The sequence below is a fragment of the Mastigoproctus giganteus genome, chromosome 3, assembly GCF_048544385.1.
Source record: "Mastigoproctus giganteus isolate SK-2022 chromosome 3, ASM4854438v1, whole genome shotgun sequence".
Classification (NCBI taxonomy): domain Eukaryota; kingdom Metazoa; phylum Arthropoda; class Arachnida; order Uropygi; family Thelyphonidae; genus Mastigoproctus; species Mastigoproctus giganteus.
Genome location: NC_143577.1, coordinates 108,786,726 through 108,810,999, shown reverse-complemented (window position 1 = coordinate 108,810,999; position 24,274 = coordinate 108,786,726). Strand labels below are relative to the sequence as shown.

Genomic DNA, 24,274 nt, shown 5'->3' with positions numbered 1-24,274 from the left:
ATACCAACTAAGAAATATTGTTCAAGGTTTAGGCCTAAATGGATGTCAGATGAACTGATGAGGCATATTGCAGAGAAGAAACATGCATGGGATACATACAAATTAACACATGACACAGAAGCCTATGATAGATACAAGTTGATCTGTAACCAAGTTACAAAGGAGGTTAGGCAGGCGAAGGCAGATTACGAGAAATCTTTGGCAAGGGATGCAAAGAAAAACAGCAAAGAGTTCTTTACTTATGTAAACTCTAGAAGGAAGGGGTTGAATCAGATTGGTCCACTTGATATCGATGGGTCAACTGTTGATGATCCTGCTCATGTAGCTAACAAACTAAATGAATATTTTGCATCGACATTCACACATGAGGAGTTATTTATCCAGGGGAAAGCTAGAGGTGTATTCAACTCTAGCAGTAAGCTAGAGAATCTTGTAATAACTGAGAGTACAGTGGAGGAGAAATTGTTGAAGATAAACACAAGAAAGGCACCCGGGGTGGATGGGATCTATCCAGTTATATTAAAGGAGGCAGCAAAGGAAGTAAGCAAACCCTTAGCCATAATTATGAGAGCTTCCTTGGACTCAGGGGAGGTACCCACAGACTGGAGATGTGCAAATGTCACCCCAATTCACAAAGGAGGATCAAAGGCTGACACAAGTAATTATAGACCTGTGAGTTTAACTTCTGTTCCAGGAAAATTAATGGAGGCACTAGTTAAAGAAGCACTGCAGGATCATTTAGACAAGACTTCAGCTATAGCTCGGACACAGCATGGTTTTGTTAAGGGGAAGTCAAGCCTGACCAATTTGATTGGATACTATGATGCAGTCACAAAGGAACTGGATGCAGGGAATAACTTTGATATTATATACTTGGATCTTAGAAAGGCTTTTGATACTGTTGCACATGGAAGACTGCTGCACAAATTGGAGCAGTGTGGTATTGGAGGCAAATTGCTGCTGTGGATAAAGGGGTGGCTGAGGGGGAGAAGACAGAGAGTGGTAATCAATGGACACTGCTCGTCATGGACTAATGTCATTAGTGGAGTCCCTCAGGGCTCAGTGTTGGGTCCATTATTGTTTTCTGTATTCATAAATGATATTGATGATGGTATATCAAGCTTAATGTCGAATTTTTGCAGACGATACCAAGGTAGGCAGGGTTGTCAAGGACACTACTGACGCTATGCTGCTGCAACAGGATCTGGAAAGGTTGAACAGATGGGCTGAGAGGTGGCAAATGAAGTTTAACATTGACAAATGTAAAGTACTACATATGGGAAACAGTAACCCCAGAGCAACGTATCAACTCTGCGGTACTGCACTGACAGTGGTGGAGAATGAAAAGGACCTGGGGGTAATTGTGCAGGGAGATATGAAGTTCTCTGAGCAGTGCAGACGAGCTGCAAGAGTAGCTCATGGTGTCTTGTCAATGATATACAGGAATTTTTCTAGCAGGGATAAGGAGGTGATTATTCCCTTGTATAAGGCAATGGTTAGGCCACATCTTGAGTACTGTATACAGGTCTGGAGGCCTCATTTCAAGAAGGATGTAGAGCTGCTGGAACGGGTACAGAGAAGGGCAACAAGATTAGTAAATGGAACAAAGGGTTGCTCTTACGAAGAAAGGCTTAAGTTTTGCAAATTACAGAGTCTGGAGACTAGGCACCGGCGAGGTGATCTGATAGAGGTGTATAAGGCCTTGAATGGTTTGAGCATGCTCAATGCCAATGGGATTCTTCATCTTTCTCAGAATAATCACCTCAGAGGGCATAAATTCAAATTGAGGAAGGACGGATGTCGGATAGATGTGCGGAAATTTGCCTTTGGCCAGCGGGTGGTTGGTTGGTGGAACCGACTTCCATCACTTGTTGTTGAAGTTGATAGCCTAAACAAATTTAAAGCTCAACTGGACAGGTATTTCGAACGAACGGAGGGGTGAAATGGGAGTGGGTTTTTTTTTTTTTTTTTTTTTTTTTTTGGCTGATGCTGAATAAGCTTGCTTTCTTGCATCGTATGCCTCTACTAATGCTAATGCTAATGCTAAAGGAGGTGATTATTCCCTTGTATAAGGCAATGGTCAGGCCACACCTAGAGTACTGTATACAGGTCTGGAGGCCTCATTTCAAGAAGGGTGTAGAGCTGCTGGAACGAGTACAGAGAAGGGCAACAAGATTAGTGAATGGAACAAAGGGGTGCTCTTACGAAGAAAGGCTTAAGTTTTGCAAATTACAGTGTCTGGAGACTAAACACCAGCGAGGTGATCTGATAGAGGTGTATAAAGCCTTGAATGGTTTGAGCATGTTCAATGCTGATGGGATTCTTCCTCTTGCTCAGAATAATCACCTGAGAGGGCATAAATTCAAATTGAGGAAAGACAGATGTAGGATAGATGTGCGGAAATTTGCCTTTAGCCAGCGGGTGGTTGGTTGGTGGAACAGACTTCCATCCCTTGTCGTGGAAGTTGATAGCCTAAATAAGTTTAAGGCTCAGCTGGGCAGGTATTTTGAATGAACAGAGGGGTGAAGTGGAAGTGGTTTTTTTTTTTTTTTTGGCTGATGCTGCATAAGCTTGCTTTCTTGCATCAAATGCCTCTACTAATGCTAATGCTAATATTGAACGGTTAAGCTGTGGGGATAGAGAGGTGGCAGAAACACTGCATTATCCCTTCAGCTAGTTTTGGAGTCTGATTACGTAGTAGAAACCGATCAAATTAAATAAATAAAATTTATTTAATTTGATGGGTTTTCTACTGCATAATCAACCTCCATTGTACAACATATTTCAAAATAGATAAAGATTCTTTATTTCTAAAAATCTTAATTATAACTCTGTTTTCACTATTTATTTTTCCTTTCTAGAATGCAACAGTTGGTACCCCAGTGTTTCAGGTTGTAGCATTTGATCCTGATAATCCTAATACAGCAAATGGGAAAGTTGCTTATAAATTCTTAGATGATCAGAATTTAGAAGATGTAGAATTTGAATTTTCCATAGATGCTGCAACAGGAGTAATTACTACAAAAAAATTGCTTGACCGAGAGAAGAAGGAAAACTATACTGTAAGAAGTAAATTCTAATCAATTTATTGTATTAATCAGTGTTATTCAGAATAGTTAATAACTTTAAAAGTGGAAAAAATACATAAATTCATTAGATAATTACTGTAATTTGTAGCACAGTGAAGAATTATGTACTTCGTTAAAGTGTTTGTTAGAATTTCAGTGATTCGATTAGATTAAATTGCATTAGATTGATGGATTACATGATGATCACAATTAAAATTCGAAGGAGTTATAAAAAGTAGTGGCATATGATGCAATAAAGCAAGCATCAGTCAAAAAAAAAAAAAAAAAACAGAGTCTTCCTATATCACCTATCCATTCCTTCCAAAAGTTTGTCTAGTTCTTCCTTAAGTTTATTTAAGCTATCAACTTCCACAATAACAGTTGGAAGTTTGCTCCAGCAATCAACCACTTTCTGGCTAAAGCCAATTTCCACACATCTGTTCTGCAACAGCCTTTGCTCGCTTTGAATTTATGTCCCTTTAAGTGCGTAATCTGGGCAAGAGGAAGAATCCCATCAGCATTGAGCTTGCCCAAACTATTCAAAGCCTTATACACCTCAATCAGATCACCTCACAGGTGCCTAATCTCTAGACTCTGGAATTAGCAGAACTTAAGCCTTTATTTGTAAGAGCATTCCCTTTGTTTCCCCTAACCAGTCTCATTGCCGTTCTCTGTATTCGTTCCAGCAGCTGTACATCCTTCCTAAAATGAGGCCTCCAGACCTGTATGCACTACTCAAGGTGCAGACTGACTATTGCCTTATCCCTATTAGCAAAATTCCTTATGTATATAGTAATAGTATTTGCCGTATAGTGCAAGGAAGCCACAGGCAAAAAAAGTAGATAAGAAAATACAAATTATATGCTCTCCTACTCACACAAGTTGATCTTTGAATTTATCCAAACTGTCAGCCTTAACTACCTGTGAAAGCAACTTTGTTCCAACAATCAACAACTTGCTGGCTAAAAGAAAACTTCCTACAATCTAATCTAACCCTCAACCCCCATAATTTGAATTTATGACCTCTAGTCCTGGAATTCCACCTTTATTCATTTTACCAATTCCTCTCAGAGCCTTATAAACCTCAATCAGGAACCTCTCAGGTGCCTGGTTTCTGAGTTCTGTAGCCTATATAATTGGAGTCTTTCCTCATATGGTCATCCTTCTGCCAATCCCACCATTCGAGTTGCCCATCATTGGATCCTTTCAAGAAGCTCAGTCTTTTTTCAGATGAGGTCTCCATACTCGAATGTTGTATTCCAAATGTGGTCTTACAATTGCCTTATACAGTGAGATTACAACCTCCCTATCTCTATGGGATAACGTTTGATAAATCATCAGTAGGACAGCATGGGCTGTCCTGGTTACCTGTTTGCTTTGCACTGTTCAGAACACTTCAGATCTGCCAATATTTTAACTCCCAGATCCCTTTCCTCCTTCACTGTTTTTAATTCAACCCCACCAATTGTATAATTTATTTGTGGGTTGCTATTGCCACAGTATAAACTTTACATTTTTGGCAGCATTAAAACATAACTGCCACACTTCTCTGACCATCTTTGAAGTCAATAAGATTAACATGCAATTGCATTTAAGCATAAAAATAGTTAGTGTAATAATAACCCTATTTTTAAATAATGCTAATTATTTTTGATTGGCCAAAATATAAAAAATTACACTGCCACATGATCATACAATGATGCACATCATACATCCTTAGAGCAAGTGCAGATGCACAGTATATCTTAACTAAAATAAAATTTTTTTCATGCAGTTCATACCAAAATCAGGTCATCTTTAAAAAAACCATTCACCCAGCAATTTAAAATTATTAACACCAGAGGTGACAACAAAGATATTAACTCCAGGGGCTCACATCTGATGAGTTATAAGCTTGGCACACCTAGGGTCCTGAGCTGGATATCATCATTCTTCTCTTTCTTGGTGATTCCCTTCTACTGTTGACTCTCTCTCTCTCTCTCTCTCTCTCTCTTCTCTCTCTCTCTCTCTCTCTCTCTCTCTCTCTCTCTCTCTCTCTCTCTCTCTCTCTCTCTCTCTCTCAGGGTAACTCGGGGAATTTTTTTTTTTTTTTGGCTGGTGCAGCATAAGCCTCTGGCTTCCTTGCACCATATGGCTGGTAATAATAATAATAATAATAATAATATAATTTCACTGATGAAATAATAGTTCATCTGATAATATTGATGTTAATAAAATGTCTTTTGCTCCTTTCTTTTGCTCTTTTCATAACTTTCTCTTATTTTATTTAATAAGTAATTTACTATAGTTTTTAATACCATGAGTATAATTATGGTTATGATAGCCATGTGGGAACGCTTCATACAGCGGTTTCTCCTTTCTCAGTTTAAATCCATTTATTTTCACCCCCATGTTTTAGGCCTGATGTAGCCGAGTGATCAGGAGCAAGAGTCCATAGCAGGCATTCCTTGAGTGGACCGGGGTTCAAGTCCCTGACTACTAAATACCATAAATATTTGTATTGACAATTTATTGTAAATGCTACTGACTTGGTTGTCATGCCAGAGTATAAACAGAAATTTTTTTTTCATCAGTCATAGCTGTGTTCTTGTCTACTCTGCTCTGTTTTCTCACAAATGTTATTACAGTGTGATTCAACATCGACAGGATTGTTAATGACACTAATGACAGTACGCTGCTGCAACAGGATCTAGAAAAGTTGAGTAGATGGGCTGAGAGGTGGCAACTGAAGTTTAACATTGACAAATGTAAAGTACTGCATGTAGGAAGCAGTAACCCCAGAGTAACTTATCAACTGTGCGGTACTACAGTGTCAGTGGTAGAGACTGAAAAGGACCTGGGAATAATTGTGCAGGCACATATGAAGTTTTCTGAGCAGTGCAGACGGTCCGCAAGAGTAGCTCATGGTATCTTGTCAATGATATACAGGAATTTTTCTAGCAGGGATAAGGAGGTGATTATCCCCTTGTATAAGGCAATGGTCAGGCCACACCTTGAATACTGTATACAGGTCTGGAGGCCTCATTTTAAGAAGGATGTAGAAATGTTGGAATGAGTACAGAGAAGGGCAACAAGATTAGTGAATGGAACAAAGGGTTGCTCTTACGAAGAAAGGCTTAAGTTTTGCAAATTACTGTGTCTGGAGACTAGGCACCTGCGAGGTGACTTGATTGAGGTGTATAAAGCCTTGAATGGTTTGAGCATGCTCAGTGCTGATGGGATTCTTCCTCTTGCTCAGAATGATTGCCTGAGAGGGCATAATTTCAAATTGAGGAAAGACAGTTGTAGGATAGATGTGCTGAAGTTTGCCTTTAACCAGTGGGTGGTTTATTGCTGGAACAAACTTCCATCTGTCATTTTAGAAGTTGATAGCTTAAACAGATTGAAGGCAGAACTAGACAAACATTTTGGAGCAAGTGGATGGGTGAAATGAGAAGGAAGGGGGGATGTGTTTTTTTGGCTGATGCTTTCTTGCATCATGTGCCCTTGCTAATGCCAATGCTAATTTTGGACTAAAGATGAATATGGCTAAAATAAAAGTAATGATGAACAAGTATGCCAAAGAAAGGGATATAATGATTGAAGGAGCAGTAATTGAAAACATTCATACTTATCTGAGACTAGTCATTAGCTGTAATAATGATAAATGGCTGGAAATCAAGAGAAGAACATTCGGATGGATAGCATTCAGGAAATATAGTCACATACTGATGAGCAATATCCCAATCTGTAAAATAATGAACCAATGTATACTCCCCACCATGACTTATGGAAGTGAAACTTGGGCACTCATCAAAAGAATGGAAGAGAAGGTGAAAACTACACAACGAAGAATGGAATGAATTATATTAGGAATCAGATTGTTAGATAAGAAGAGAAACACATGGATTAGGCAGCAAACACAAATAAAAGACTTTTTTATCAAAACTAAAGAACTGAAATGGACTTGGACAGGACATATAGCTTGAAGACATGATGACAGATGGACTAAGAAAATAACAGAATGGTACCCAAAAGGAACTAAAAAATACCTGGTACCCAAGAGGAGCTAAAAATGATACAATGCTTCATTTTGTTCAATGCATGTTGGAAGGCAACAACGGAGATGGACAGTTGAAATCCACGAGTTTGTGGGTAGTAAATGGATGGCCATTGCACAAAACAGAAGAAACTGAAAAGTTGCTGGAGAGGCCTTCATCCTGCAGTGGATTGAAAATGGCTGATGATGATGATGAATAAATTGTTTCAGATATTTTAGATAATCATAGAATGATCAGTTCCTGTTACATAATAGTGTAGTGACATTTTTATTTTGCCTCTTCAGATCTTAAATTTCTTTTTTTGTTTCAGTTGATAATTGTTGCTCATGATTTTGGCCTTCCACCACAAGAAGCACATCGTGTGCTGAGGATTTTAGTCTTGGATGTTGATGATAGTGAACCTCAGTTTAACAGACCAAAAGTAAGTCATTATTAAATAAGTTTTTTGTGAGAATTATATTTTAAAAAAATTAAATCCAATAGATAACCTTTTTAACTAAACTATCTCTTCATATAGCAGTGTAGTAAAACCATTTGGAAGTTTGTTTAATTTATCACTAAACAATCCTACATAAGTTAATTCACAATCCTGCACAGTTATGAGCACATTTCACAACCACATTGGGATTTGCTAGGTGTGTAGCTGTGGAGTATAAGGTGTTCCTGCATTCTAGACTCGAAAACAAATTCTAAAGCAGATTTTGAAATGTTTTCATAAATGTGCAGGGTTGTTGAGTTAATTTGTTCAGGAACCAATAATTAGAATCTTTTGCTTGTCATTGGCTATTCTCATTAAGTTGCAGAAGTCCTTGTTGGTCATCAGGTTTTTGTGTTTCTTTGCAATTGTGCTGAGTCGGTTGAATGTGGTGAGCTTTTGATCCTCATTCATCTCGCTGTTTGGATGATTGTAAAAGTTATGAAAGGGGTCCTCTCACAGTTGCATTACAAGGCTATGCAGGTCATTTATCACATGCTTCGCCAGGGTCACCATCATCGTTATCTTTGATATATCATCTTACATATTTCAATCATTTTGCGAATGTCCAAGTCTGATTCATGCAATTTACGCTGTTCTAATATGAGCTCTTCATTGTCATCATAGACCTTGACGTATGTTATCTCTGACGGTATCTCTGTTTCCTCATTGCAAAATGGAATGTGCATCGTTACTATCTCATGCTTGTACTCATTGAGATCCTGAGTCAAGCCATAGTTTTGATAGCATATTATGCATGGATAATCTTGTTTCTTGCAGATCTCATTAGCACTGCATGTGTAATTTGCAACAAAGTATGACAGAGTAATGTGGTCCAAATGGTGTGGTCTCTACCCTTATTTGTCAAACCAATTCTCTTTCCATATGTCACACAAATCCTCTGGAAGGTTCTCTTTTTTCATCTCTTCATTAGACTTCCTCACTCTCTGTCCCTCGATCAGCCAAACAGTGGGATTGTGAACTACCACCATGAAGCTCTCCGACATGGGCTGACTTAGCAAGTACCTGTTGGCTTCTTGACTTGTGATCTCAATGCTGTTGAGCATGTCAATGGATAGTTTTCTCATGATTTCAACAATGTCGAACTCTGAGTGCTCATTCATGATCGTAATGATCTGTTGCTGCAAATTCTGATCCCTCAGTTTGTCTTATTCATGTACTCAATGATGTATGCAGCGCAAGAGTATTCCTCTGTAATGAATTGGATGTCAGTGTTTGATTTCAAAATGTTACAGACGAATGGGTTGAACGGATTGTGCCACTTCTCACTCGGTTGATGTTTGTGAAATACCTTTGCCCAATTTATGCCAGCTCTGAGCACATCAGAGTAATAGTCACAGGAGTTTACATCACTCTGAAGAAGGCATCAGTGTTGGCATAATCATTATCCTCTAGATTTTGCCACATCTTCTTGTGAGTGGTGTATTTTACTTTGTGTCCATCTGTCTTAAGCATGGGTACTAATATAGTAGTTGAGCAACAAGTCATGAATGGTCTTTTAAATCGACATGTCTGACATTTATCTGGTGTTATTTTCTTGTAATATGTGAATGTATATTTGTGAATTTGAAGCTTGATGCTCCCCGAAGCCTCACTAGTGGAGACAGATACTAACTTGTCGAGTCTTCTTTGTTCTCACCCAGAGGATCTTTGGGAGCATTATTCAGCTACAGCAAAATATGCATGTGTGGACTACCACGATGTTGATATTCTATGCACTTGAAAAAGTTGAACACATAAAATTGACCTAACAGGCTCTAACATTTTGACTGCAATATGTTTATAATTACATCCACAATCTCTTTGAAGTATATCGCACAAGTTACAGCATCTTCGTTCACTAGCGTCGCTTTCTGCATGAAGTCCAGTCACTCGCATCATCCTCACTAATATCACACCCCTTATTCTGTAACTTGTACAATAGCTGAAGCAAGTGAGGCCAACCGATTTCATTGGCACTCAGAGTCGAGAACATTGTAGGTTTACCGAGCTGTCTAATCATAGCGAATAGATCGCGCTTATGTTGAGCCCAGTAGTAAGTTGAGTTTGGAATTGTCCCTTTCACTGCTCAGAAAATTATTGATGTGAAAATGTCTAGGCACCTAATATTGGAACATAATGAAAATGTGGATTGTAACAATACAAATACTTGTATTGTTGCAGTCATACTATTCAACAAATGGCTACAATCAAATGGGTAATTAGACTATTGGCCTAACCTCTTTCAAACATTGATTTGGTAGAGTAAGCAGCAGGTGTGTGCATAAAACATTATATCATACGTATACTAATTCGGTAGAGTAAGTAGTGAGTGTGAGCATAAAACATTGTCATTCATGATTTCGGTTCTATCTATTCAATTTTAAAATGTTTCTGATTTTCGTAAAAGATGTTTACACATAAAATATCTTTTGTGTGTACAGGGTACACATGCTGTTTTTTTGATTGGTTGGTGACAAATGACGAATCCAGAGACTAAAGACATGTCAACGCAGTGGAAGCACACCTCCTCCCCATTTCCCAAAAAGGGCAAAGACCACTCCATCTGCAAAGAAGGTGATGTTGTCCATGCTTTGGGACAGAAAAGGGGTTATCTTGATTACCTACCTCATGGCTCCACACTTACCAGAGAATACTCTGGAAACTTTTGAAAAAGTTACACAATGCTTTGGAGGTGAAAAGGTGTGGAATGTTAACCAAAGGTGTCTGCCTTCTGTCAGATAATGCACCGGCTCACACGGCCATTGCCATCACCAGCTTTGAATTACTGCAGCACCCTATTCTCCTGACCTAGCACCGTCAGACTTCTTGTTTCAAGAAATTAAGAAACGTGGATGTCTCTTTGATTCTTCTCAGGAAGTCATCAATGAAGTGGATACGTGGTTTCAGGCAAAAAGTGTAGACTTCTATGATCAAGGCATTAAACAACTGATCCATAGATGGGGGAAATATGTTACTATACATGAAGAGTACATAGAAAAAGGATTAAAATTCCTGTGAAGTTTCACCTTTCTAGGGCTATTATTTCTAGGTAAGGGTATGAACTTTTTGATACCCCCTCGTATATTAGAGGTAAAACTATTCAAGCTGAGCTAATTTTGGATGGGAACTCAATTCTAACAATAGTTTTAACTTATTTTTTGAATCGAAGATGGTTTTCTTTGTTCTAAGCCCTGCAAAAACTGTAAAGTCTCATTTCTAGATTTTAATAGGTGTAGATTAGAAATAGACATGTTATTTTACTCCCCACAACATAAGGAACAATATAAAATTGATAAAATGACAGGAAAAGACCAAAATCTTGATGAAAAAGTGGAAAAACCCGGAAATCACAACCCAGACACAGAGGATATCCCTGAATCAGAAATAAAAATTTTAAGGGAAAGGAACCCCAATTATAATGACAAACCAAATAATGGAAACCTTGAAACATGTCCCCCAGGCTCCCTTAGTATGAAAAGGGCCAAAAAAAGGTAGAAACCGAATCGAAAATAGAGAAAGTAAAGGAAAAAATTGACTGAACAGACTGAGAATAAAATAAATAGGAGAAAAAAAGGTTTGAAGTGATAAATGAATTGAAGATCCAATAAAACTCTATCTAGAAGAATTCCACAAGCAGACTAACAGAATAACATCTGTAATAAGACTTCAGATTGTTGATTGCTGGACAGTCTTGGAGCAGAGAGTCATAGAGTTGAATACAGAAAATAGGGTATTAAAATCCAAAGTGGGGACAGTGACAAAGGAAAAAAATAATTATAAGGAGATGAAGACATTAAGTTATGCCCAAGTAGCAAGGGCAAACAAAATAGAGACTAACCAACCAAAACAGGTTTATAAATCAAAGAAAATACCAAGGAATACCAGTAGCATAGCCAGGATTTTTTGTCAGCAGGTACATTAACAAAAAAAGGTGCCAATTGCCTAATGCTAAAAAGCACCACAATACCAGATTTCGGCTTCAGGGGATACAATGTACCTGCTGACCCTACTCTGGATACACAACTGGAATAAGGACACAAACATAGTTATTTTAAAAGTCTGGCTTGCCTCAGATTATAGTTAAAGTAAAGTAGTTAAAGAAACTGTAATAACACAATTAAAGCCACACCTAAAGGATATAAAAATTAACAGCATGAGAAAAGTAAGGGATAATGGTGTGCTGATGGAAATAGCAAACAAGGAAGACCTTAAAAAGGTGGAAACTAATCCTGAAGTTTTAAAACTTGGATTAACACCATGAAACCAAAAGGGAAAAACCCAAACATTTTGCTATTTGATATCATAGAGATCATTTTTTCTGGACAATTGTGCTAGATGAATTTCTGGCCTTGGATTTGAGCCTGGTGGAAAGCCTAGCCTTTATGGACGATTTGATTCTCCTTATAAAAGGAAATGCAAGAGTGGTTGTAGAGCAAAGATAAAATGCTGCCCTCATGCAACTGCAGGAATGGGCACAAATGCACATGCTCAGGATATCACTTGAAAAAACTAAATCCATACTTTTGAAAGAAAACCTAAGGAGATCCCTCAACATTAATGGAAAAACCGTAAAAATGGTATTAGAGCTAAAATACCTCTGGGTTGTTTTTGGCTCAAAATTAACTTTCTATCCCCATTTCGCATACTTGGCAAAAAAAAAGTGAGAAACTAAGCAGGCACAATTTCCAGGATCAGTCAGTCTGATTGGGGCTCAAAAGAAGAACCCTGGAAATCATATACCAAGCAGTGTTCTTGCCTGTAATCACCTATGGAGCCAGTGCATGGTTTACCTGCACGGCCATTGTCAGGAACAGGAACAAATTAGACACAATTCAGAGAATAATACTTCTCACTATCACCAGAGCATGTTGCACTGTGAGCACACTAGCACTGCAGGTGTTGCTGGTGCTCTCTCACTTTATTTGGAAGTAGCCAAAAGAGGCTTATATTACAGACTTAAAAAGGGCATACCAATAAATTTCTGGGGATAGCCCTTGACACAGCCAACACCATCAAGGCTGAAAGAAACAGAATAGCCACAAAGCTGTGTGAGCTATGGCAAACAAATAGGGAGTAGGAAACCAGAGGTCTGGTTACCAAAAGCTTTCTCTCACATGTGGAAATGGTTAGTCCACAGCCACCAAAGTGATATGCCCCTGGACTTTACAACATTTATATTGACAGGTCATGGCTCCCTAAAGGCTAAATGAACTTCCTTAGGGCTGACCGATGACCCAAATTGTACCTGTGGTGAAAGTGAAGACTGGGCACACATTCTCTATGAATGTATAATTTATAATGTACCAGGAGCCCAGTTAATAGCAGAAATTGGCCTCCTACCCAGGGGACAAGAACATTTATTTATAATAGAAGAAAATAATTATAAAGCTTTCACAAGATTTGCACAAAAAAGTATTTGAAATTAGCATTAGTAGAGGCATATGATGCAAGCTTATACAGCATCAGCCAAAAAAAAAAAAAAAAAAAAAAACCCTTCCTATTTCACCCATCCTTTCACTCCAAATGCTTGTCTAGTTCTGCCTTGACCTTATTTAAGTTGTCGACCTTCTCCACTACAGCAGATGAAAGTTTGTTCTAACTATACTATTAACCACCTGCTGGTTAAAGGCAAATTTCTGCACATCTATTCTACAATTGTCTTTCCTCAATTTGAATTTATATCCCCTCAGGTGAGTAATCTGTGCAAGAGGAAGGATCCCATCAGCATTGAGCTTGCCCAAACCATTCAAGGCCTTATTACACAATCAGATCACCTTGCAGGTGCCTAGTCTCCAGATGCTGTTGTTGTTATTTGGTTTTTAGGAGCATTAGTGACTAAGGCCATATTGCTCCGGGATATGCGGAGGTCATTCCCTGACCTTTCCGCATCTTCCGTATTTGGTGGTGACGGGCTCGAACCCCGACTTAATCAAGAAGCGTGTGCTACGCACTGCTGCTGTCTCCAGATGCTGCAATTTGCAGAACTTAAGCCCTTCTTGGTAACAGTAACCGTCTGTTCCATTCACCAGTCTGGGTGCCCTTCCCTGTACTCGTTCCAGCAGCTGTACATCCTTCCTAAAATGAGGCCTGCAGACCTGTATGAAGTATTCAAGGTGTGACCTGACCATTGTTGTAATCTATTACCTATTCACTATTTACACTTTGGCCATGTGACTTTTCTTTAGGGCTAGCTATAACTGGTAGGTAACAATCAACAACAGATAATTCAGCTAATTATTATTTAGATATATTTAATGGTGTTATCCCTTGATAACATAAGATTCAGTGTATTCAGTTTTTAATAATTGTATATTAAATTTATGTGTATATAATTGCATTTTTTTTTTTTTTTTTTGTAGGGCTAAAAACATAATTTCAGCTCATGGTGCACTTGCATTTTCTCCTTTATTTAACTGACTAGCCTAGTTTTTTACTTCTATAAGCATCTGTTGTTTGCTTGGCTCAATCAGGTGCTATTTGTACTCTCAACTCACATTGAGTTTATTTCACTCTTTTTGCCTCACATGACACTTTACATAATTTAATTCTTTATTTCTCTTTTTATGCCTCTCATGGTGATTTGCATACTTTAATCATCTAATTCTTCATACATATATCCATGATTCCTATATTACAGGTTGATGTAATGGTTAATTATTAGTTTGAGTATTAATCTCTTCTAGTATTCTACTTTACTTTACTTTGCAAAACTTTACTTTCCTTCACTTTATGTCTTGATTTATTATATTATATATAATTCTTTTTAGAATTCCCATCCGGTTGATGTACATTTAAAGGAAGAGTCCTCTATTGGTATGGTGTTTGGAAAAGTAAAAGCTGTAGATAATGACACTGGAAGCAATGGAATTATTGATTATTATATTATTTGTAAGTGTCTTTTAATGACTTTTTTATTTTTTTCTTTATTGATAAGAAAATAATATTTTACCTCATTTTCAGTAGTTTTCATTTCACTCAAAATATAACTTCAGCAGTCAGATGTTTCTTTGATAATGTAGGTGTACTGAGTACAGTTGGGGTATTTAGTTTCCTTTACAGTCATAACATTTGCAGGAAATCACACATTTTGACATTTCATAATTTCTACATACATTGCATGAATACTTTTAGATGCATATTAATTATATCACTTTTGTTTAGTTTCAGATTTTTATTACATTTCAAAGCAGATGAAGCACAAGGTTTTAGATGCCACTAAGTTTTGATGGTCATGTGAAGCATATTTCAAAATGTGTGTAGGTAATCTAAACAAGTCACAGGCACGTCACTTCTGTTGTAGTAGCTACCAATTAACATTAGAAGGATGGCTGTGTAGCGGTTACTCAAGTCAATGCAATTTGAGGTTACTAAAATTTGGAGAGAGCTTACTAACTATAGCTACTTTTGTATAGTGGGCATTTTAGTGTACTGCATAAGAAGGCAAAAGATCAAAGAAATGTTAGGGAACATCGTCAATTGTCCACATATAGACACTGAAGATTTACCAATTCCTAGTCCACTTCTTTAGAAGAGACTTTAGAGGTGGACAGGACAGTGATTGTAATTGTAATTTTGCTGAGGTATACTTAATCAGATTTCATTTTCCCTAATTAGAGAGAATTAGATGACTTAGTTAGAGACTTAGGTCTCACCAAATCCACTGCAAACCTCTTGACATCTCATCTAAACGAATGGAATTTACTGAATCTTAAACAAAAGATGCCTGCCTACAGAAAAAGAAATCTCACTTGTGCATGTTTAATATGTAGTTGCTGATTCTTTGCAATGTTACTCAGATTCACTGAATGGTCACTTTAAAAAAGTTCACATTGAACACAATCTTGAAGAGTTAGTGTCATTTCATCACCAGCTAATTGAGAAGAGTGAAGGCTATTTTGCTTTACAACAGGAATAAATTTATGTCAAGTTGGCTAGCTCATTTAATGCATATGAAAGAAGACTGAAAATATGAGGCATTCCTTGTTAATATTTAGCTCATTTAATGCATATGAAGGAAAACTGAAAATATGAGGCATTCCTTGATTTTGAGTTGCAAGGTGCTAATACTAAGTGTCCTTGCTTCCTCTGTCTGAGGGACACTAGAAGAGTACACCAGCTCTACCTACATCTACATTTTATGTGCAACAGTCAACAATACTAGAAACTGTCATTTACCAGATCATAAGACTCTGTAAAAAACATTTGTTTTGTAGATTCTTGTGAGCCTATAAATGACAACCAAATTTGTATTTTCTGTAAATATGTGGTGCGGTGTTCTGCTCTCAATCACCTACTTGTACTGAGCTTCTTGCAATCTGGCATGGAACATTTGTGGCAGATTTTTGCAAAATGAACATTCCTCTGAAATGTTCTTCTGCAAACATGATTGCAGATATCTTGGCAGAAAGACAGGGTACACCTGCATATTATGTGTAACTGACAGTGGGGTTGCCATTAGTTGGCTGGGACCACTTTAAGTAATAAATATCAAATATCAATGCATATCAGTAGAAATATCACAATATCTGATTGAATGAATGCTTCCATGGCTGTGGTCATACATTGAATTGGTCATACAGTATTAGTGACATCTAATCCCCTAGATTATCATAAAATTATGGTTATAGTTATATAGTATCATATGAAAATCCTGTGTATGAATGCAAGGCAGACATAAAGCATGAACTATTTTAGTGAATTTTTGGTACTACAAGACACATTAATAATGTTGTAGTTCTTCATAAGGTTACAGATTCCCTTGTCAAACAGGCTGGGCTGTGTATTCAAGCCGATAGCAAACATCTTGAAAAATTTCTTTAGGTTAAACTACATAAACTGTATAATTCAATCATTTGCTAATTTTTTCAGTATACTGTAAAATGCATTAAAATGGAATATTTTTACTTACTTATTTACTCCATGGTGCTTGAGCCAAAAGGGTCCTTTGACTACCTTTACAACGAAATTCCAGAATTCTCTATTATGTGCAAGTTCTTTCCAGTTCACCTCTCCTTCCAAAACTACTAATATCTTTCTTTATACCATCCTCCCATCTCCAGAGGTGGTCTCTCAACTTTCCCTTTCCCAGTTGGGATTTCTGTGAGGATTTGATGGATGTATCTTCTATCATCAATATGGATAGCATGTCCAGCCCATCTTAATATTCTTTCCTTTATGATTTGAATTATAATTTCACTTCTGTATTTCTCCTTTAGCTCAGTGTTATGTAGCTTTCTCCATTATCTGGTGATTTTATCTCATTTTGGTCTGAAATATTTCTTAGAATTTTGTTTTCGAATGATTGTAATCTGTTCTCTGATTGTATGAAATGGCCAGGTTTCACTTCCATTGGTTACAGTAGTAGTATTATTGTTTTGTATATCTTTATTTTCAGATTCCTAGATACTTGTTTGAAGTTAGGATTTTTTAAACTGCATATAAGCACATATTTCCACTCTGAATCCTAGAATTAATTTCTTCTGTAATATTATTACAATCATTCAGAATGCTTCCCATGTACTTAAAGTGTGACAGTTTTTCTACTGTTTGATTTCCATTGTTGAGGTTAGGGTCATTATTATTATTATTATTTCTTCTGTTTCGTATTATTATTATTCTTTTAAAGTTGATTTTGAATTTCTACTCGTTTTGTTTATTTTTAGGGTGATGAGATTAGCTTATTTTTCTAGCACTATTAAATTAGAGATGAGGCCCTGTATATCACCGCTGACCAGGCATATGTCATCTACATATGCAAAGGCCTGGTGTAGTCCATTCAAGTGTACTCCTTTCTGTATCTCCTCCACTTTTCTTATCATTTTTTCCAAAGCCAAATTAAAGATTGGGGGTGAAAGTTATTACCCTGTTTTAATCCTGTTGGTAGTTGTAGTCCCTGGTTGCATTCTTTGCATAGTAAGTTAGCCTCTGTAGTATGATGTTTGATAGAATTTTGTATGTAGTATTTAAAAGAGAAATCCCTGTATAGTTATTACAATCAGCTCTAGATCTTTCCTTGTGAATGGGACATGTTATGCTTTATTTCCAATGATCAGTTAATTGTTCTTTCTCCAGATTTGTACTAGGTTGTGAATAGCTTTATGCAGGTTTTCACCTCCTACCTTGATAAGTTCAGTAGCTATATTATCATTTCCCAGTGCTTTGTGATTTTTCAGTTTGAGGATACTGGATTTTACTACTTCTAGTGTGGGTTCCTCTATTTCTGGCCCTGCTGTTAGATTTCCTCTCTTTAATTGTCTTCTTCTTCCATTTTTACATTCAGATGTTTAGCATTAGTAGAGGCATTTGATGCAAGAAAGCAAGCTTATGCAGCATCAGCCAAAAAATAAAATAAATAAATAAAAAATAACCACTTCCACTTCACCCCTCTGTTCGTTCAAAATACCTGTCCAGCTGAGCCTTAAACTTATTTAGGCTATCAACTTCCATGACAAGGGATGGAAGTCTGTTCCACCAACCAACCACACACGGGCTAAAGGCAAATTTCCGCACGTCTATCCTACATCTGTCTTTTCTCAATTTGAATTTATGCCCTCTCAGGTGATTATTCTGAGCAAGAGGAAGAATCCCATCAGCATTGAGCATGCTCAAACCATTCAAGGCTTTATACATCTCTATCAGATCACCACGCCGGTGCCTAGTCTCCAGACACTGTAATTTGCAAAACTTAAGCCTTTCTTCGTAAGAGCACCCCTTTGTTCCATTCACTATTCTTGCTGCCCTTCTCTGTACTCGTTCAAGCAGCTCTACATCCTTCTTGAAATGAGGCCTCCAGACCTGTATACAGTATTCTAGGTGTGGCCTGACCATTGCCTTATACACGGGAATAATCACCTCCTTATCCCTGCTAGAAAAATTCCTATATATCATTGACAATACAACATGAGCTACTCTTGCAGCCCATCTGCACTGCTCAGAGAACTTCATATCTGCCTGCACAACCACCCCCAGGTCCCTTTCATTCTCTACCACTGTCAGTGCAGTACCACAGAGTTGATACGTTGCTCTGGGGTTGCTGTTTCCCATATGTAGTACTTTACATTTGTCAATGTTAAACTTCATTTGCCACCTCTCAGCCCATATGCTCAACCTTTCCAAATCCTGTTTCAGCAGCAGAGTGTCAGTAGTGTCCTTGACAACTTTGCCAACCTTCGTATCGTCAGCAAACTTGGACATTAAGCCCGATATACCATCATCAATATCATTTATAAATACAGAAAACAATAATGGACCAAATACTGAACCCTGAGGGACTCCACTAATAACATTCGTCCATGATGAGCAGTGTCCATTGATTACCACTCTCTGTCTTCTCCCCCTCAACCACCCCTTTATCCATAGCAGCAATTTGCCTCCAATGCCACACTGCTCCAATTTGTGCAGCAGTCTTCCATGTGCAACAGTATCAAAAGCCTTTCTAAGATCCAAGTATATAATATCAAAGTTATTCCCTGCATCCAGTTCTTTTTGGCTGCATCATAGTATCCAATCAAATTGGTCAGGCAAGACTTCCCCTTAACAAAACCATGCTGTGTCCGAGCTATAACTGAAGTCTTGTCTAGATGATCCTGCAATGCTTCTTTAACCAGTGCCTTCATTCATTTCCCTGGAACAGAAGTTAAACTAACAGATCTGTAATTATCTGTGTCTCCCTTTGATCCTCTTTTGTGGATTGGGATCACATTTGCACATCTCCAGTCCATGGGTACCTCCCATGAGTCCAGGGACTCATGGGAGGTACCCATGGACTGGAGATGTGCAATAATTATGGCTAAGGGATTGCTTACTTCCTTTGCCACCTCCTTTAATATAACTGAATAGATTCTTTTCATCCCAGGTGCCTTTCTTGTGTTTATCTTCAACAATTTCTCCTCCACTTTACTCTCAGTTATTACAAGATTATCTAGCTTACTGCCAGAGTTAAATACACCTCTGGCATTCCCCTCCCTGAATAACTCCTCATGTGAATATCGATGCAAAATATTCATTTAGTTTGTTAACTACATGAGCAGTATCATCAACAGTTGAACCATCGATATCAAGTGGACCAATCTGATTCATCCCCTTTTCTAGACTTTACATAAGTAAAGAACTCTTTGCTGTTTTTCTTTGCATCCCTTGCCAAAGACTTCTCGTAATCTGCCTTTGCCTGCCTAATCTCCTTTGTAACTTGGTTACAGATCAACTTGTATCTATCATAGGCTTCTATGTCACATGTTAATTTGTATGTATCCTATGCATTTTTTCTTCTCTGCCATATGTCTCATTAGTTCATCTGACATCCATTTAGGCCTAAACCTTGAACAATATGTCTTGGTTGGTATGTAAAGCCTAGTAGCTTCCAAGATAAGTTCTTTGAATGCTTCCAATTTTGAATTTGTTGTTGGTAACATCATCAGTTGGTCCCACTGTATAGAATTTAAATACTGTCTCAGTCCGTCGTAGTCGCCTTTACGAAAGCAATAACCCTTCCCTTTACCCCTAATGGTAGTTACCTCTTTGAGTAAATCCCACTTCAGCACACTGTGATCACTGCCACCTAGTGGTTCCTTTATCTGCAGATTCCTAATGCATGAAGAATCACTGCTGATAATCAAATCAAGAGTATTACTCCCTCTAGTTGCCTCCCGAACATGCTGATGTAGAAAACAATCATCCAATAAATCTACAAAAGCCTTGCTAGTGTGTGAGTGACCAGCCCCCAAATTCCAGTCAATATCTGGGAAATTAAAATCCCCCATTATAAGACTCTCTGATTTACTGGCCCACTCTATTTCCCTGTACAGTTTCTTATTATACTCATCAGAGTCATTAGGCCTATAGCACACTCCTGCTCTCAATTTTGATCTCCCAATGTTTATGTCACACCAAACTGACTCGACACTGCACTGTCCAGCGATGTCGAGTGGCTTCACTTCCTTGGATTTTATGTATTTCTTAACTAATAGCATAACCCCCTCCACCCTTCCTATCCTGTCTATCCTTTCTGTAGACATTGTACTCCCCAAATTCCAGTTCTGCATTCCTTATATCTGTGTGACACCACGTCTCTGAAATCCCAACAATATCTACATTTGATGTTTTGAGCAATACCTCAAATTCATCAAATTTATTTACTAAACTCCTATCATTGGTGTACACGCAAGTATACATGCGCCTGTTCTTTTTCTTAGTTACTCTAACACAATCCATGTGTTTACTTGTGCCCCAATGATTCCCAGCAGTCTCTGAAATATCCTGCATCTTATTTTCCAGGCTGCTGCTCATTCCAATAGAAGCAGTGCAAGAATCACTTTCACCTCTGCCAGTGGCTACTGTTAATCTATTAGTCCTTGTATCCCCCCAATCTAGCAGTTTTCCGACCCACCTAACACTGCCTCAATAGCATCGGCAAACATTCTTGCACCCTTTCTATTTAAATGTATCCCATCCCTGTAGAAGCAGTCTCTCCTGTTAAAAGTTTGCTTAAATATTCCTTCCATCTCTTAAGAATTTTTGTTCTATGGATGTTAGAAGGTTTTGGTTCTTGTCTTCAACAAGAATGTATGTTGGTTGGTTACCATTCTTGCCCTGGTTTATTCCCTTATACAAGTGCCTTCTATTTTTGTATTTGTGGTTGTTTTCCATGTTTACAATTTGGTTTTCCCATAATTTTTTTTTTTTCTTTCTAAGGAGTACCTTAGTTTCTTTGCAACATTGTTTGTATTTTTCACACCTCACATGATTGCGATACCATTGCTATTCTAATCGGTTGGATCTTCTTTCCTCCACCTTTTGTGCACATTCCCCATCATACCATTCCTTATCTGTTTATCCTTAGTTTATAATTCCTGAGACTCTTTGCCAATTCCAGGATAGCACTTTTATGTATTTCCAAGTGTTGTTAACATTGTTGAATTCATGTTCCTCTGCTTGACCAGTAATTTTATTTTCTAGATTTGTTTTAAAGTTTATTAAGCTTATTTTCATTGCATTTTAGTCTGTTGGCATTGATTTTTAATGGAGCAGTTCTTTTTGTGTGGCCTGTTGCTGATAGTTTTTTACTTTAGCTTTCCAATGACTAAAAATTGTTTGAATAACTAAAAAATGTTTGGAATACTTTTAATGTAATATATTATTTTGTGCTGCACTGTACAATATACTGCAATTTATGAACTATATAATGTAAGATAATCTTTGTGCTACACTACACTGTACAATGTAGTGTAATTTATGTACTATACAATATAATGTAATTTTTTTTCCCAGTAAAATATTTTATTCTGTTACCAAACCTCTTGAGGTCCAGCTATATTTCTTAATGGTTAGTGAGCTATATTTTCTATAGCTCACTAATCATTAAGAATCAGGCCCCATGCCAATAAAGCATTTTTCACTCAGAATGACTTCATAAATCACCTCTGAGCTATTGGTCTCTTGAGCTGCAGAGACCAATGTGTAGTCATAACCCTCTCCATTTCTAGATTATGGCAGTTATGACCTCATTTTAATTTTTTTTAGTCCCTGCAGCCCCCCCCCACTTCCTTGCCTTCATTTAAATTTTTATCCCTGCAGTAATCATTCTTCTGTGTCAAGAATTTATGAAAAGAAACATGGGACTGGGATGTCAAAAGAAAATCTGTAACCAGAAAATCTTTAAGTGGATTACTATTCCATCATAGGACAAAGTTTTAAAATATGTAAGCTCTACATACCTAAAAGCCATGTAGGAAGAACATACTGGTATAATGGCCTGAAAGAAGTGTACAAAAAAAGAGTCTTTTCATAAAAGCATACTGATCATCAGAAACCCTTATTGACCAACTCCATGGGGAAATGCAAACTAACTTGGGATAAAGAACATGCTAATTGAATATTTGAGTGGGAATCTGTATTCTTCTCTGATGAGTACATTGACTAAGTATAGCTTATCACCCTGACCACATTGACTCCTTTCTTGAAAAATCTGTCTTACTCAATGGAAACTCCAAAAAACAATTCCTTTAAGTTTCTATTGAGCTGGGTGGCTTGGGGATATATAGCAAGTGAAGGAGTTGTCAGAATACACTTTGTAAACAGTACTGTACAGGGGACTCTTCTGCTTGTGTCAGAGATTGTTTTCAGGAAACAGAACTGTATTTTCCAGCATTACATTACTCTGACTCTTGCTACATTTTTGTTTTTATTGATATCTGTACTATGTAGAGATATAAATAACAACTCATTGTTGTGTTGTGTGAGCTGAAAAAGTTGGAATAAGTCACAGGGAGAACCCTATTACCTCCATCTGGTATTGGCTAATTACAGCCTTGACTAAAGAGGTCTCTTAGAATTCCTGTGGGCATTTGAATGGGATTTGAACCCATTTGCCTCTTGTTATTCATTCTAAATGAGTAACAAGAGGCAAAACCACTATACTATCATGGAAAATTTGTCACATCACAGACAATGTATGTTACTCAATCATTTCATGGAGTTTCCAGTATGCTGATGATTAATTTGTTCCAAATGCTCTAACTGTTTTTTCTTAGGCACAGACCTTTATGTGAGACTCCCATATCTGATGCTTACTGTAGCAAGTAAATAGTCCATTATGGGGAGATCCATTATGGGAGTGAAAATTTATATAAAGAAGCTATTAAGTAAGATGACACCACAAGAAACTAGGCAACAATTACGTCAAAGATCTGTTACTCTCCATACTAGAAAGGTGCAAGTTGGTAATTACAGCTCAGGAGTGGACCAAACCAACAAAAATACTAACATTTTATTAAAGACCTGCTGGCTTATGTTACAACATTATGGTTACCAATATTCCCCCCTCCCTTTTTATTTAATCAGTCATAACGAAGAAGTGATCATGTGGTCTGCAGTGTATGTCTCTGACGTTTTTAAATAAATATATCTAAATAGTTGGCCTTATAATTTCTGTTATCAGTGTAATAACATATTTAATCATTTTTGGTGTCAGTTAATACTGTATTCAACTTTGGCTTTGGGGGGCAATTATTCAAGTCTAATACTTGCTTTGCAAACATTTATAGTGATACAATTTATGTGCTTGCTTCTGTATGTTTAATTTATACATACACATATATATATAAGAGTTTAGCATAACATATTGTGGTGGTGCAAAGACTGGGTGACTCTAAAGTTAGTGTATTGATTATTATGGCAAGGTACAAGTACATTATGAGAAAATGCAAACAAATTTTCAAAAATAAATGAAGGAATAAGTAGAAATCATAAAAAAATAGAGCAAGTAAGCAAAGTGGCAAATGCCATAATGCCTATATGTATAACTTAATTTAGTTTTTTTTTTTTATTAGTGTCCAAAAAATTTGAAAAATCCTGATGACAACTAATGGGAGTAAATAAGCAACTATTCTTTATTTTGTGATGATCTATAAGTTATGATAACTTATTACAGCTATGGCATCTTTTACACCAGACAAACCCTAATTGGTCTTCTGGACAAACCTTGCTGAACTGATGATTCTTTTTTTTGCACCTGATGTAAGGAGTGTACAAATCTCAAATTAGAACTTGGTACATTATGAGAAAAAATTCAGTTACTGAAGAAATGAGTGCTTGCCCTAGAAAAAAATGTAACTGGGAGCTCATCAGGGACTCAACTACCTTGTGACCTGTCAAGTGATGCACCCCCAATTTGGATCCCAGATAAGAATAGT

At 37.3% G+C, this 24,274-nt stretch overlaps 1 protein-coding gene across 6 annotated transcripts in view; it reads left to right on the top strand.

Moving 5' to 3' along the window:
• The window catches only part of Cad74A (cadherin 74A), a 748,720-nt gene that overhangs the window by 545,958 nt on the left and 178,488 nt on the right, over positions 1 to 24,274 (top strand). For all 6 annotated transcript variants that reach the window (XR_016546733.1, XM_090369392.1, XM_090369388.1 and 3 more), the window contains 3 exons: positions 2,862 to 3,062; positions 7,419 to 7,529; positions 14,354 to 14,474. Coding sequence is in view for 5 of the 6 variants with exons in the window: in XM_090369392.1 (XP_090225518.1) it covers positions 2,862 to 3,062; positions 7,419 to 7,529; positions 14,354 to 14,474 (433 nt within the window). In the remaining variant the exon portion in view is untranslated. The remainder of the gene's footprint in view (positions 1 to 2,861; positions 3,063 to 7,418; positions 7,530 to 14,353; positions 14,475 to 24,274) is intronic.